Source organism: Macaca nemestrina, chromosome 17 (genome assembly GCF_043159975.1).
Source record: "Macaca nemestrina isolate mMacNem1 chromosome 17, mMacNem.hap1, whole genome shotgun sequence".
NCBI lineage: Eukaryota > Metazoa > Chordata > Mammalia > Primates > Cercopithecidae > Macaca > Macaca nemestrina.
This window is the reverse complement of record NC_092141.1, coordinates 17,597,430-17,612,043: the sequence shown is the minus strand read 5'-3', so window position 1 is coordinate 17,612,043 and position 14,614 is coordinate 17,597,430. Positions and strand designations below refer to the sequence as shown.

General features: G+C 51.0%; 1 protein-coding gene across 19 annotated transcripts in view; it reads right to left on the bottom strand.

The window, feature by feature from the left end:
* Window positions 1–14,614, bottom strand: part of LOC105491071 (5',3'-nucleotidase, mitochondrial) — a 63,502-nt gene that overhangs the window by 17,968 nt on the left and 30,920 nt on the right. For all 19 annotated transcript variants that reach the window (XR_011615433.1, XM_071082421.1, XM_071082420.1 and 16 more), the window contains one exon: window positions 4,870–4,930. Coding sequence is in view for 18 of the 19 variants with exons in the window: in XM_071082421.1 (XP_070938522.1) it covers window positions 4,870–4,930 (61 nt within the window). In the remaining variant the exon portion in view is untranslated. The remainder of the gene's footprint in view (window positions 1–4,869; window positions 4,931–14,614) is intronic.

Sequence of the window (14,614 nt, the reverse complement as noted above, 5' to 3'; positions counted from 1 at the left end):
ACAAGTTTCTATGTGATACATACCCGAACCCTACCTTTCCTCACATGACCCAGGAATTGTATTTCTTGGAATTCACCCTAAGAACATGACCACACAGAGGCTTACTCACAAGACGTCTTCAGCTGTTAACAATATCATGTTTCTGGCCGGGCGTGGTGGCTCACATCTGTAATCCCCGCACTTTGGGAGACCGAGGCGGGCAGACTACTTTGAGACTAGGAGTTTGAGACCAGCCTGGCCGATATGGCGAAACCCCATCTCTATTAAAAATACAAAAAATTGTCCAGGCGTGGTGGCTCACGCCTGTAATCCCAACATTTGGGAGACCGAGGCGGGCGGATCACAAGGTCAGGAGTTTGAGACCAGACTGACCAACATGGCGAAACCCCGTCTCTACTAAAAATACAAAAGTTAGCTGGTCATGGTGGCAGGCACCTGTAATCCCAGCTACTCAGGAGGCTGGGGCAGGATAATCACTTGAACCCGGGAGGTGGAGGTTGAAGTGAGCTGAGATCACGTCACTGCACTCCAGCCTGGGCAACAGGGCGGGACTCTGTCTCAACAAAACAAAACAAAACAAAATACAAAAAATTAGCCAGGCATGGTGACACACACTTGTCATCCCAGCTGCCTGGGAGGCTGAGGCACAAGAATCATGTAAACCCAGGAGGCAGAGGTTGTAGTGAGCCAACTTCAGCACTGCACTTCAGCCTGGGCCACAGAGCTGGACCCTGTCTCAAAAAAAAAAAAAAAAAAATCATGTTTCTGAAGAATGTTTGATGACAGAAAAAGGCTAAAAATATATTAATAAGCAGAAAAGGATAACTATATTGGATGAAAGCTTTGTTAAAATCTGTGTATTATATTTAATACACATCAAAGAAAAACGAGGGCTGGGTGCGGTAGCTCACCTGTGATCCTAGCACTCTGGGAGGCCAAGGTGGGTGGATCACGAGGTCAGGAGCTTGAGACCAGCCTGGCCAACATGATGAAACCCTGTTTCTACTAAAAATACAAAAAAAAGTAGCCAGGTGTGGTGGCGCGTACCTGTAATCCCAACTACTCAGGAGGCTGAGGCAGGAGAATTGCTTGAACTTGGGAGGCAGATGTTGTAGTGAGTTGAGATCACGCCACTGCACTCCAGCCTGGGTGACAGAGTGAGACCCTGTCTCCCCAACTCGCCCCAAAAAAACTAGAAAGAAACAGATCAAAGTGCTAAGAGCATCTCTCTCCAGGTGTTGGGATTGTAGATGTGGATTCTTGTTGCCTTTGCTCTTTCGTTTAGTTTGATCAGGACATCCACCGTCAGTGTGCCCCTTCTTCTGGCAACAGCACCTCAACTCCTCTGGGAAGCCACGCCTCTGCCACCAGCTGCAGCCTTTTAGGACAGTCCATCAGGGCGCCCAGGGCTGGGTGTGGGACCCAAGCTCAGCTGATGGGCCTCCCTCTCCTGGGGACTAGGAATCTTGGGCAATGAAACCCAAGGATGGAGAAAGGGTGCTCCAGCATCTCGGGCTGTTTGCTGGAGAGACGGTCTGCGGGCTCTGCCCCCACGGCCTCAGGCCTGCTTCCTCAGGCTGCCCTTTGATTCCCTGGGCAAAGCAACATCCTTCTAATCAGTCCCGCCTTTGTTCAAGTGAGCCAGAGACTGTTGATGTTGCTGTGAGTGGGGTCCTGACATCCCCTTCCTCTTAAATGTGAGCTGTTTCCAAATCCTCTCCAGTGAATGCACGCTACCTCCAGGGGAAGACACTGGCAGTGGGCACAGGCTCTAGACAGGCAGACCCAGAGCAGGCCTCACTGGCTGGCCAAGCGTCAGGCCTGGTAAATGAGCTGCCTCATCCCTCTAAGCCTCAGTTTCTTCATCTGTCAAATCAGAAGAGTTTTCTTGTTTCACAGGCAGCTGTTGTAAACCTCAAAAGTGATAATAAAAGGACAGTGCCTAGCATATCAAAGGTGTCAAATGAATGGCAAGCACTGTTACTTGCAGGTGTTTAATAACTCTGCTGGACAAATGAATCTACTCATTTAACAACAAACACCGAGTCCTCCCAGCGTGCCACCCTATGCTGGGTGCTGGACTTGACAGTGGGCAGGAGGGTGAGAGCCCAGCCTGCACAGGTCCCAGCCCAGTCGGGAGATGGACCAAGAATAAGCCACAGATGAAAACACAAACCCATTTCAAGTGGTGGGAAGTGTTATCCAAAAAACAAGATGGAGAAAGAATATATTTCAAATATGACGGTCACAAAATGTGGGGAGACTTCTGGGCTGAAGCCTCGTGGACAAGAAGGCACCAGGCCTGGGGGTGGGAGGAGAACATTCCAAGCCAAAAGCTGCTTGAGAAGCACACAGAGAGGGGGGCACAGTGGGTGGAGAGGCAGGCAGGCCCTGCAGGTCATGCTCAGGAGGGTGTATGTGGTTTTTAAAGGGAAACCATTCAGAGGTCTCAAGTCAGGAGGTGCCATGATCTGCTGTGTGAGAAGCCTTGTCAGCCTGCGTGGGACCAAAAGGAGCAGACAATTTAGGAGGCCCCGTCAACTGTCCTGGGAGGAAATACCAAGGTGCTGGCAATGAGAAGAGAGATAAGCAGACAGGTGCCAGGCATGTTTTCGAAATCGGTCCCACAGGACATGGGACTCACCAACAGGCTGGAAGTGAGGGCTTAGAGGAAGACGTCATCAGGACAGCCCCTGATTTCTGACCTGAGGACGCCAGACAGCACTGCCATCCACTGGGAGGGAAGGAAGGACATGCACAAGGAAACCAGCACCCCAGGGACAGATACGTCGGGTCTGAGTGTCTGGAGCTCAGAGGGTAGTCCCGGGCCGAGACGACACAGGTGGGATGGCCGGCACAAAGATGGTATCTAAATCTCCAGGAACGGATGAATGAGGCCATGTTGTTCATCTCACTCCCACAACTGCTGGTCAACCACCATGGCCACCCAGTGAAACTCCAGCTAAAATAGTGACTCCAACCCCACAGTCCTCAAACTTGAGGGTGTATGAGAATCACCTGGCAGGCTCGTTAGGCCCACGTTGCTACTCCCAGAGTGTCTGATTCGGAAGGTCTGGGGTGGAGCTGCAAAATGTCCACTCTTAAGGAGTCTCCAAGGGATGCTGACTGTGGTCTGAGGACTCACTTTGGGATCACTGCTCGACCAGAAACGGTGGGCCTGGCCCTCACTCTGACTCCACATTGACTGGCTGCAGGTAAGACACTCCTGTCTCCTGAGTGTAACTGAACTCGTGCTCCTCGCGTGTTAAAAGGGGGTCAGCAAAAGCCAGCCATGGTGGTGCGTGGTGTGCGCCTGTGTTCCCAGCTACTCAGGAGGCTGAGGTGGGAGGATTACTTGAGCCCAGGAGTTCAAGGCTGCAGTGAGCTGGGATGGCACCTGTGAGTGGCCACTGCACTCCAGCCTGGGTGACAGAACAAAACCCACTCTCTAAAAACACGAGGGATGTCAGGGTAACTAGGGAATAAGGTGTCATGAGGACATGATGAAACAGTGGGCACCAAGCACCCACATAATGCCAGATCTACTGTTCAGCAAGTGTAATTCCCACTGAGCACACAGAGGGCACGCTATGTTGGCCGAATGTGTGAATTTCTTTTTTTTTTTATTAAATTTTTTTTGTGGGGGGAACAGTCTTGCTCTGTCACCCAGGCTGGAGTGCAGTGGCACAATCTCGGTTCACTGCAACCTCCACCTCCCAGGTTCAAGCAATTCTCATGCCTCAGCCTCCTGGGCAGCTGGGACTACAGGCATGCACCACCACACCCAGCTAATTTTCATATTTTTAATAGAGACAGGGTTTCACCATGATGGCCAGGCTGGTCTTGAACTCCCAGCCTCAGGTGATCTGCCTGCGTCGGTCTCCCAGAGTGCTGGGATTACAGGCGTGAGCCACCGCACCTGACCATGAATTTCATTTAAATATGGAATCCAGGCCAGGCACGGTGGCTCACGCCTGTAATACCAGCACTTTGGGAGGCCGAGGCAGGCAGATCACCTGAGCTTGAGTTCGAGACTAGCCTGGCCAACACGGCAAAATCCTGTCTCTACTAAAAATACAAAAAAAATTACCCGGATGTGGTGGCAGGCACTTGTAATCTCAGCTACTCAGGAGGCTGAGACAGGAGAATCACTTGAACCCAGGAGGCGGAAGTTGCAGTGAGCCGAGATCGCACCATTGCACTCCAGCCTGGGCGATGACAAGAGCGAAACTCTGTCTCAAAAAAAAAAACGGGAAAGGGTCATGTGAAGAACAAGAAAGAACTCATGCCTGAAGGTTTGATGCCCCCAAAGCAGGAGGGGCTCTGGGCTGAAGATCTTGCCTTCCTCGGCTTGGGAAGAGCTGTTCTGATGTCCCCAAGGAGGGCCGGCCCTGACCCCTCCGGCATGAGTGCCCTCCTCCAGGGCCACAGACCTTTCCTCTAGGTTTGGCAACTGCAAGTTCCCAATTTCCAGAAAGGTCTCAATGTCACGCAATTCTAATTCTTTTCAATAAAGACAATAAAGTGAGTACATAGAAAAATGAACTTTACCCACCTCACCTTTTTAAGACTTTTCATGTTAATGCATCCACGTGCCTCCCCAGGCATGATTCTCATCCTTTAAAGGCCTGCTCTGGGCCAGGCTAACCTGACACAGTGACAGACACCCTTCCCGGAGAACCTGTGTCATAATGAGGCTCCATCTAGAGCCTCGGGCTGGGGCTGGAGAGGGCCTTGGGGAGCAGAAGCCGCTGTCACAGAGGTGGGGGAGTGCTGTGAGGGTCCATCCCCTTTCCACAGGCAGGCTGAGCCTGTACCCCTCACTATGATGCATGGGGTAGGGCCCAGCGGAGCAGACACACGCCTTACCTTCTCATAGGGACAGTACTTGAACATCTTGATGGGGCTTGTGCAGATGAAGACGTCAGTGCTGTCAACAAGAGAAAGGGGGTTGAGCCTGCAGCACCACGACTTCACCACCCCGAGGCCTTCACCACCTGCCCTGCCTTCACAGGGTTGGGCCCTCTGAGTCTGAACCCCTCACCTGCTGTGGGAGACCCACTCCCCTGTACTACCTCCACACCAGAGGCGTCGGCCTCACGTGTCTGCCCTTTCCCATGGCCCTGGGCAGCCAATGACCCTACCCTGCCCATGGGCAGCCAGCTCTGGACTGGACATCTGACTGAAGGGCCTCCTGCAATGCAGAGTGGTAAGTCGAGAAATCTATGAGGAAGAAGGATTCTGGTGTGCAAGTCCCCTGGCCTGGGGAACACAGAGAAGGAGCCTACTCCTCGCCGGGCTGAGCCCCGCAGTGATCGAGTCCCTGAAAGACAGGATTGGCTTGGCTCCGTGTGCTGAGCACCACGTCCCGGCGTCGCAGTGCTGTGCTGGATCCATGGGGGAGCTGACCCAAACGGCCTCCCAAGTGCATGCAGCCTCATACCCACAGGGCCCCAGCCCTCACTAATGAGGCCACCTGGTCCCAAACACCCTCATGAGGCTGGCATTTGCCACTGGAGCCTGTGCCTCCTGTGCGTCTTGCTGAGCCTCTGGAAGACGGCACTTTGCTGACGCTTTCTCTCTGGCAAACGCGTCCCCCAAGAGGCAGAGGTGAGACTGCCGCATCCCTGGGCACAGGGTATGCCCTCTCGTTTCCTGATACTTGGCACTACTTCCACCAACCGCGCCATCCCCTCTCCTAAAGACTCAGCCTCTCCCCAGCATCCTCACTCCTGCCCCAACCAAAACTGGCCTCACACAAAGGACGCACCTCCCCAACTCGCCTCTGAGTGAGAGCTGCCTCTTCCTCACCGCCCCCAGACTTTAGAGATGGCAGGTGAGGATAGCGTCTGCCTTCTCCACTGCTCCTTCCAGCTCCCTGACGCCAATGCCCACACCCTACAGCACACCCCTGCAGCCCTTCCTGGCCACTGTCACCTACCGTTGCCAGTTACCGTCCCTCATGCACCTCACTCGCCGGCTGGCCATCCTCTCCACTCCTGCTCTATCACCACCCTCAGTGACCTGACACACATGTTCACATATGTGTGTGTGCATAGGTGCAGATCCGACACCTTGTCGCTCAGTTCCTAACCCTCTCCACCTCCAAACACCTTCCTCTCCACCTCCAAACACCCAACCTCCAATACCTCTCCTACTGTCATCCCCGGAGCTTGAAATCACTTCCCCCTGAATCCTCGTCTCAGGCTTTGACTCCCTGGCCACCACCCATGATGCTTCAGCAAATGCGTTCTCTCATCCTGCACTCAACTCTTCAGCCGCGTGGAGACACCCTCCTCGTCCCAGCTTGGCGGCCTGCCTTCATCCAGCTGAGGCCCAACCTTCGCTGCCATCCTCTGCTTGTGCTTCTCGTCCTCCACCCAGGCCTGTCTCGCCAGGCCCTGAAGGAGCCCAGCTATCCCACTGCTCCCACCTGCACCCAAGCAACTGAATGTTGCCAGAAAAGAAAACTCACATCATCAGTTGGACCCGTTTCACCTTCACTTCCTGACCCCAAGCCAGGGCCTGCAGCTACCTGGCAGCTCTCTCCAATGCCCTCTCTGGTGCTCTGGGCACAGCCAGGAACCACCCACCCCATTTCCTCAACCTTCTTGTGGGCGAGACTCCGAGCGCACCTCATCATGGATCAGGAGACTCACCTGCCACCGGGCTCACTTCCTCCTCCCTTCCTGCTGCACAGGAGGAAGCCATACTGCTCCCCTCTCCTGGGTTCCACCTGTGCCCTGGATCCTCCCCCTCTGCCCTTCACAGACACTATGCCCTGCAATACGCGCTTGCTATCCTCCTCCACAATCCTCATTCAAACGCATGCTGGCACCTCCCAAATACCTGCTTGCTATCCTCCTCCACGATCCTCATTCAGACGCATGCTGACACCTCCCGCCTTAGATATATACACACACAACCTTGACTCCCACCCTCCAGCTGCCCCCTTTGCAGCAGAACGTCCCCAACAAGCCGCCTCCACCTGCCAACCCCACTCCCTCACCTCCTGCTCCTGCTTCAACCCACTGTAGACTGGGCCCGCCCCTTCACTCCACAGAAATTGCTCCTTGTCACCAAGGACCCTTGTATCCCTCTGTCCAATGCCCACCTCGCCATCTTCACCCACAGGCACTCAGCCCAGCCGGCCACACCAGCTCTCCTGGGCTCCCCTATTCTGGGTCCTGGCCTGTGCTCCTGGCCTCCTTCTCCTTGCTTCCCAGCCCAGACTCCCCGTCTACTCCTCTCCTGACCACTCCAGGTTGGGTCTAGGCCCCCAGGGGCTCTCGGCCTGCGCTCCTGCTTTAAACACCATGTGCATGCTGATTGCATCGCAACCTCTCTCAGCACCAGGTTTCCACCCACCTGGATGCCTCACACACCTCGCACAGGACTTCCAACGTGGGACACATAATCCCCTACTCCTAGAGCGTGTCCCTCCCCGAGTCTTCCCTCAGTTCCTAGACTATTTTAGATAAGCAGAGACTATATAGACGGAGCTCTGCTCAAGCAAAACACCTAAAACTCACCTATGTTTCCTAGCTTTATTCCACCCCCAATATCAGATCCATCCCCAGGTCTTATGGGTCCCACCAAAGCACATGTCATCTACCAGGCTCTCTCCACAGACCTCACCCCAGTCAAACTGAGCCGTCTCCCACTGAGCAGCTGCAACCACCTCCACTGACTCCTCAACTTCCAGTTCTCGCCCCTCCGAGCCATTTCCACCCAGCATCCAGACTGACTCTTTTTAAACAGCTTTACAGAGGTATAAATAATCAACATGCAATAGACTGCACATATTAAAAGGGTACAATTCAATAAATTTGAACATAAAGACACACATGGGAGGCTGGGCATGGTGGCTCACACCTGTAATCCCAGCACTTTTGGCGGCCAAGGCAGACAGATCACCTGAGGTCAGGAGTTCAAGACCAGCCTGGCCAACACGGTGAAACCCTGTCTCTACTAAAAATAGAAAAATAGCTGGACATGGTGATGAGCACCTGTACACCCAGCTACTAAGGAGGCTGAGGCAGGAGAATCACTTGAACCCAGAAGGTGGAGGTTGCAGTGAGCCAAGATCACACCACTGCACTCCAGCCCACCGACAGAGCGAGACTCCATCTCAAAATAAAGAAATATGAAATAAGTAAAAGACACACATGGGAAACCCAGATCACCACAATCAAGAAATAAACACACTTGCCACCCCCAAAGGTTCCCGTTATCTCTCCCAGCTGCCCCTCGTGTCCCTCCCTGCCCCTGGGGCCCCAGGCAACCACCCATCTACTTTCCATCGGTATAGATTGGATAGTATTTTCTAGAATGTTACATAAAAGAAAGTATAGTCTATACTCTGTTTTGCCTGGCTTCTTTCATCCAGCAAAACTATTCTGATATTCATCATATTGTTAAATAAATGGATCAAGAGTGTGTCCTAATTGTTAAATAAATGTATCAATAGTTTGCCCTAAATTTTTAAATGTTTGAGTAAACACTTCTTAAAAGTTTTATTGAGATAGAATACATATATCCTAATATTCACCTATTTTAAGTGTATAATTAAATAAACGTTAGTATATTTACAGGGTTTTACAGCCATCACCACAATCAAATTTAAGGACGTTTCCATCACCCCAAAAAGAAGCCCCATTCCCATTAAGCACTCACTCCCATGGCCTCTCCCCACAGCCCGGGGAACCAGAGGCTGCCTAGCTGTAAGGATTTGCCTCTTGTTCAGAATTTTTTTTTTTTTTCTCTAGAACAAGTTCTCACTCTTGCCCAGGCTGGAGTGTAATAGCTCGATCTCAGCTCACTGCAACCTCCACCTCGTGGGTTCAAGAGATTCTCCTACCTCAGCCTCCCAAGCAGCTGGGATTACAGGCACCCACCACCATGCCCAGCTAATTTTTGTATTTTTAGTAGAGATGGGGTTTCACCATGTTGCCCAGGCTGGTCTCGAACTCCTGACCTCAGGTGATCCACCTGCCTCGGCCTCCCAAGGCGCTGGAATTACAAGTGTGAGCCACCGCGCCCACCCCAGAATATTTCATATAAATAGAATCCTACAATATGTGGCCTTCTGTGTCTGGCTTCTTTCACTCAGTATCACGTTTTCAAGGTTCATTTATGTTGCCACATGAATGGGTAGGTAGGTCACTCCTTTTTTTTTTTTTTTTTTTTTTGAGACAGAGGTCTGCTCTTGTTGCCCAGGCTAGGGTGCAATGGTGCGATCTCGGCTCACTGCAACCTCCTCCTCCCAGGTTCGAGGGATTCTCCTGCCTCAGCCTCCCAAGTAGCTGGGATTCAGGCATGTGCCACCACGTCTTGCTAATTTTGTATTTTTAGTAGAGACAGAGTTTCTCCATGTTGGTCAGGCCGGTCTCAAACTCCAGACTTCAGGTGATCCACCCGCCTCGGCCTCCGAAAGTTCTCGGATTACATGCTTCAGCCACCGCGCCCAGACTTTTTTCTTTTTTTTTTTTTGAGACAGAGTCTCACTTTGTTGCCCAGGCTGGAGTGCAATGGCACAATCTAGACTCACTGCAACCTCTCGTTTCCCTGGTTCAAGTGATTCTCCTGCCTTAGCCTCCCAAGTAGCTGGGATTACAGGTGCCTGCCGCCAAGCCTGGCTAATTCTTTTTGTATTTTTAGTAGAGACGGAATTTCGCCACATTGCCCTGGCTGGTTTCGAACTCCTGAGTTCAGGCAATCCGCCCGCCTCAGCCTCCCAAAGTGCAGGCATTACAGGCGTGAGCCACCATGCCTGGCAGTCATTCCTTTTTATAGCTGAAACATATTCCATTGTGTGGCTACCTCATATTTTAAATATCCATCCATCACTGAGTGGATTCTCGGGTTGTTTCTACTTTTCAGTTGCTGTGAACAGTGCTGCTGGAACATTCGGGTACTAGTATTGGTTTGAATACCTGTTTTCAATTCCTTTGGGTATATACTTATGAGTTGAACATACAGTAAGTAAGGCTCATACAGTAAGTCTATGTCTAACTGTCTTTTTTTTTTTTTTTTTGAGATGGAGTCTCAGTCTGTCACCCAGGCTGGAGTGCAGCAGCGTGATCTCAGCTCACTGCAGCATCCACCTCCCAGGTTCAAGCGATTCTCCTGCCTCAGCCTCCCGAGAGCTGGGATTACAGGTGCCCACCACCCATGCCCAGCTAATTTTTGTATTTTTAGTAGAGACAGGGTTTCACCATGTTCGCCAGGCTGGTCTCAAATTCCTGACCTCAGGTGTTCCACCCTCCTTGGCCTCCCAAAGTGCTGGGATTACAGGCCTGAGCCACCGTGCCCGGACTAACATTCCGAGGAAATGTTTTTCAAGGTGTTTTTCCATACTGGCTGCACTGTTTTATATTCACACCCACAATGTGAATTGTGGTCTTTTTAGAGACAGTCTCACTATGTTGCCTAGGCTGGCCTTCCGGCCTTCTGTTGCCCTCCTCAGCCTTCTGAGTAGCTGGGAGCACAGGTGAGCACCACTCACTCGGCTCCCTCCTTGTGGTTTTGACTTGCATTTCCCTAATGACTGATGATGTTTTCATGTACTTACTGGCCATCTATATATCTTCACTGGAAAAATGTCTATCCAAATTCATTGCCCCAAATCCACATTTTAAAAACCTAAGTTATGGCCGGGCACGGTGGCTCACACTTGTAATCCCAGCACTTTGGGAGGCCGAGGTGGGCGGATCACGAGACGAGATCAGGAGATCGAGACCATCCTGGCTAACACGGTGAAATGTCGTCTCTATTAAAAATACAAAAAATTAGCCAGGCGTGGTGGCACATGCCTGTAGTCCCAGCTACTTGGGAGGCTGAGGCAGGAGAATTGCTTGAACCCGGAAGGTGAGGTTGCAGTGAGCTGAGATGGCTCCACTGCATTCCAGCCTGGGTGACAGAGCGAGACTCCGTCTCAAAAAAGAAAAAAAAAAAAAAAAAAAAACCTAAGTTATGGCCGGGCACGGTGGTTCACACCTGTAATCCCAGCACTTTGGAAGGCCAAGGAGGGTGGATCACCCGAGGTTAGGAATTCAAGACCAGTCTGGCCAACATGGTGAAACCCCATCTCTAATAAAAATACAAAAATTAGCCAGGCGTGGTGGTGGCTGCCTGTAATCCCGGCTACTCGGGAGGCTGAGGCAGGAGAATCGCTTGAACCCGGGAGACGGAGGTTGCAGTGAGTCAAGATCACACCATTGCACTCCAGCCTGGGTGACAAGAGTGAAACTCCGTCCCAAATAAATAAATAAATAAAAACCTAAGTTACAGTTGGGCATGGTGGCTCATGCATGTAATCCCAGCACTTTGGCAGGCCAAGGTGTCAGGAAGTCAAGAGGTTAAGAGGTCAAGACCAGCCTGGCCAACATGGTGAAAACCCATCTCCACTAAAAATACAGAAATTAGCCAGGCATGGTGGCGCACACCTGTAGTTCCAGCTACTCCGGAGGCTGAAACAGGAGAATTGCTTTTACCCGGGAGATAGAGGCTGCAGTAGTGGGTTGAGATGGCACCACTACACTCCAGCCTGGGCAACAGAGTGAGACTCTGTCTCTTTTTTTTAAAAAAAAAACCCAAGTTAGATCACATCAATCTCTCTTCAACCTCACCCTCCGCCCCACCCCCTACCACTCCCGACATGCCCGACATGCTTCCTAAGTTCCAGTTCCAGCTGTCCAGTTCCTTTATGTTACTCAGACAAACAAAGGCCTGGCCTGGCTCAGGCATTGGCGCCTGCTCCTCTCCTGGCCTGCAAGGCCTGTCCTGACTCCTCACTGGCCTGTTCATTCTTCCTCTTCAGGTCTGAGGTCAATTCTCAGCTCCCTAGAGCCAGTTTCCCACCCCACCCAAAGCAGCCTCTTCCCTGTTTCCTCTGTAGCACAGCCCCCTGTTTAGTTCCTTCACTAAGCTTATCGCAATTGGAAATTATTTTAGTTTATATGTTGTCATCTTCCCTGCTGTGATATAAATTCCCTGAAGCCTGAGACCTTAGGTGTCTTATTTACAAATATATATCCAGTACTAGCATAGTACTGGGTGCATGTTAAGTCGTAAAATATATCTATTTAATCAACCCATGAATAAACTGCCTCTTACTCTAGGCTCCACAGCAGTGAGCACCATGTTAAAATCAGGTTTAAGTTCTTATCCTTCTAAATGAGTGGTTTCCTCCAAAATTGTTTTTAAAAAAATGTTTTTAAAAAATCAAAAATTACTATGGGATTATGCACATAAAGCTATTCATTTGGCAAATACTTTTGAGTGTGTGATGTGCCAGGCATCATTCTAGGAACTGAGTGAGAAGAGTCAGAACCAAGACAATCCCTGACCTCAGGGAGATGACATTGGAAAGAGGAAGGGACAGACACAGACGTGCAATTTCAGCTTAGAGGACACACTCAGGGTCATGGGACAGAACGACCAGGAGGGGAGGGCAGAGATCTCAGCTGCAGTGGTCAGGGAAGGCCTCTGTGAGGAGGCAACATGCAAGGTTCTCAGTTTGAAAGAGAAAAACAATCTGGCTGTGTAAAGAACTAGGGCAGAAACATTCTGGGAAGATGTAACAAGAACAAAGGTCCTAAGACCAGAAACACACGTGGCACATCTAAGGGGCAGGAAAGAAGCCAGTGTGACAGGAGCAGAGGAAGACAGAGGTTGGAAGGGAAGGCAGGGCCAAATGGCAGACAGCCTTCCCAGCCTGGCCGAGGGAGAGCAGGATTTTAGCACAGTATGAAGCCAGCAGAGGGCTTTAAGCAGTGGGGCTAACATCATCTGAATTTGGTTTTAAAAAATATCACTCTGACTGCTGGGTGGAACATATAGATTTGTAAAACTATATCTAAATATGTAGGGGGGTGCACTTCAAAAGGTTTGGAAGCATACACACCAAATTCTTAACTAGAGCAGAAAGAGTGGGCCAAGACGGGTGTATGCACAGAGATAGGGCAACTGACAACTTTCACACATGCTCACACTATTTGAGTCTTTTATAAGAATATATTCGGCCGGGTGCGGTGGCTCATGCCTGTAAGCCCAGCGCTTTGGGAGGCCAAGGCGGGTGGATCACCTGAGGTCAGGAGTTCGAGACCAGCCTGGCCAATGTGGTTAAATCCTGTCTCTAATAAAAATGCAAAAATTAGCCGGGTACAGTGGCAGGTGTGTGTAATTTCAGCTACTTGGGAGGCTGAGGTAGGAGAATTGCTTGAACCCAGGAGATGGAGGTTGCAGTGAGCCAAAATTGTGCCACTGCACTTCAGCCTAGGTGACAAGAGTGAGACTCCATGCCAAAAAAAAAAAAAAAGAAAGATAAAGAATATATTCATGGCTGGGCACAGTGGCTCACGCCTGTAATCCCAGCACTTTGGGGGGCCGAGGTGAGCAGATCACTTGAGGTCAGGAGTTTGAAACCAGCCTGGACAACATGGTGAAACCCCGTCTCCACTAAAAATACAAAAAAATTAGCCAGGCATGGTGGTGGGCACCTGTAATCCCAGCTACTCCAGAGGTTGAGGCAGGAGAATCGCTTGAACCTGGGAGGCGGAGGTGGAGGTTGTAGTGAGCCGAGATCGCGCCACTACACTCCAGCCTGGGCGACAGAGCAAGACTCCATCTCAAAAAAAAAAAAAAAAAAAAAAGAATATATTCATGTATTCCTGAACAATAAAAAGAATGGTCACCCTGAAGATATTCCAAACCAAGCTCCTCAGAACCTGAGGCTCTGCCCAGGGAAACCCTATCTCACACACAGAGCTGCCAGAACAGAGGCCGTCTCAGGAGAGTCCCCTGGGTGTCTGCTCAACTGTTCCCCTCCTACCTGGAGTCCCCTTGCCCTTCACTACCTGGCAGGTTCCTTTTCATTCCTCAAGATGGCAGCACAATGGTGCAGCCTCCCAGGGAGAAGCAGCTCCTGCCTGCCTGCCTGCACCCCAACGCCACGATTACTTTGAGAGCTATGTTCCAATGCCTGTTTACCAGGGAACTCTTTGAAGGTAAGAACTCTCTTATTTGCGTGTCTGCAGTCCCTGGGATGAGGCCGAGCATGCAGCAGGTGCTGGATAAACAGTCATGAGGGTGACTGATCAGCCTTGGTCTCTACTGCTGGGCCCACATCTCTTGTACTCAGAGTGCCCACTTCAGCACCAGATACACAGTTATCCACTCAGTTACTGACGAGTCCCTTCGCTTTGTCTCGATACTGGGCACAAACTGACCATAGGAATCTTCTAGCAAGTTAAGAGCCAAATGGAGATGAAGGACCACTGGGTATGGTCTAGATTTGCCTTCCCAAACTGGAATTTCTGCAAAGGTGTTAATCAAGAAGCTATGAAAAAATGATCCAGGCTAGAATACCTTTTTTTTTTTTTTTTGAGACAGGGTTTTGCTCTTGTTGCCCAGGCTGGAGTGCAATGGCGCAATCTCGGCTCACTGCAACCTCCGCCTCCAGGGGTTCAAGTGATTCTCCTGCCTCAGCCTCCCAAGCAGCTGGGATTACAAGCATGCGCCACCACGCCCGGCTAATTTGTTTGTATTTTTAGTAGAGACAGGGTTTCTCCATGTTAGTCAGGCTGGCCTCGAACTCCTGACCTCAGGTGAT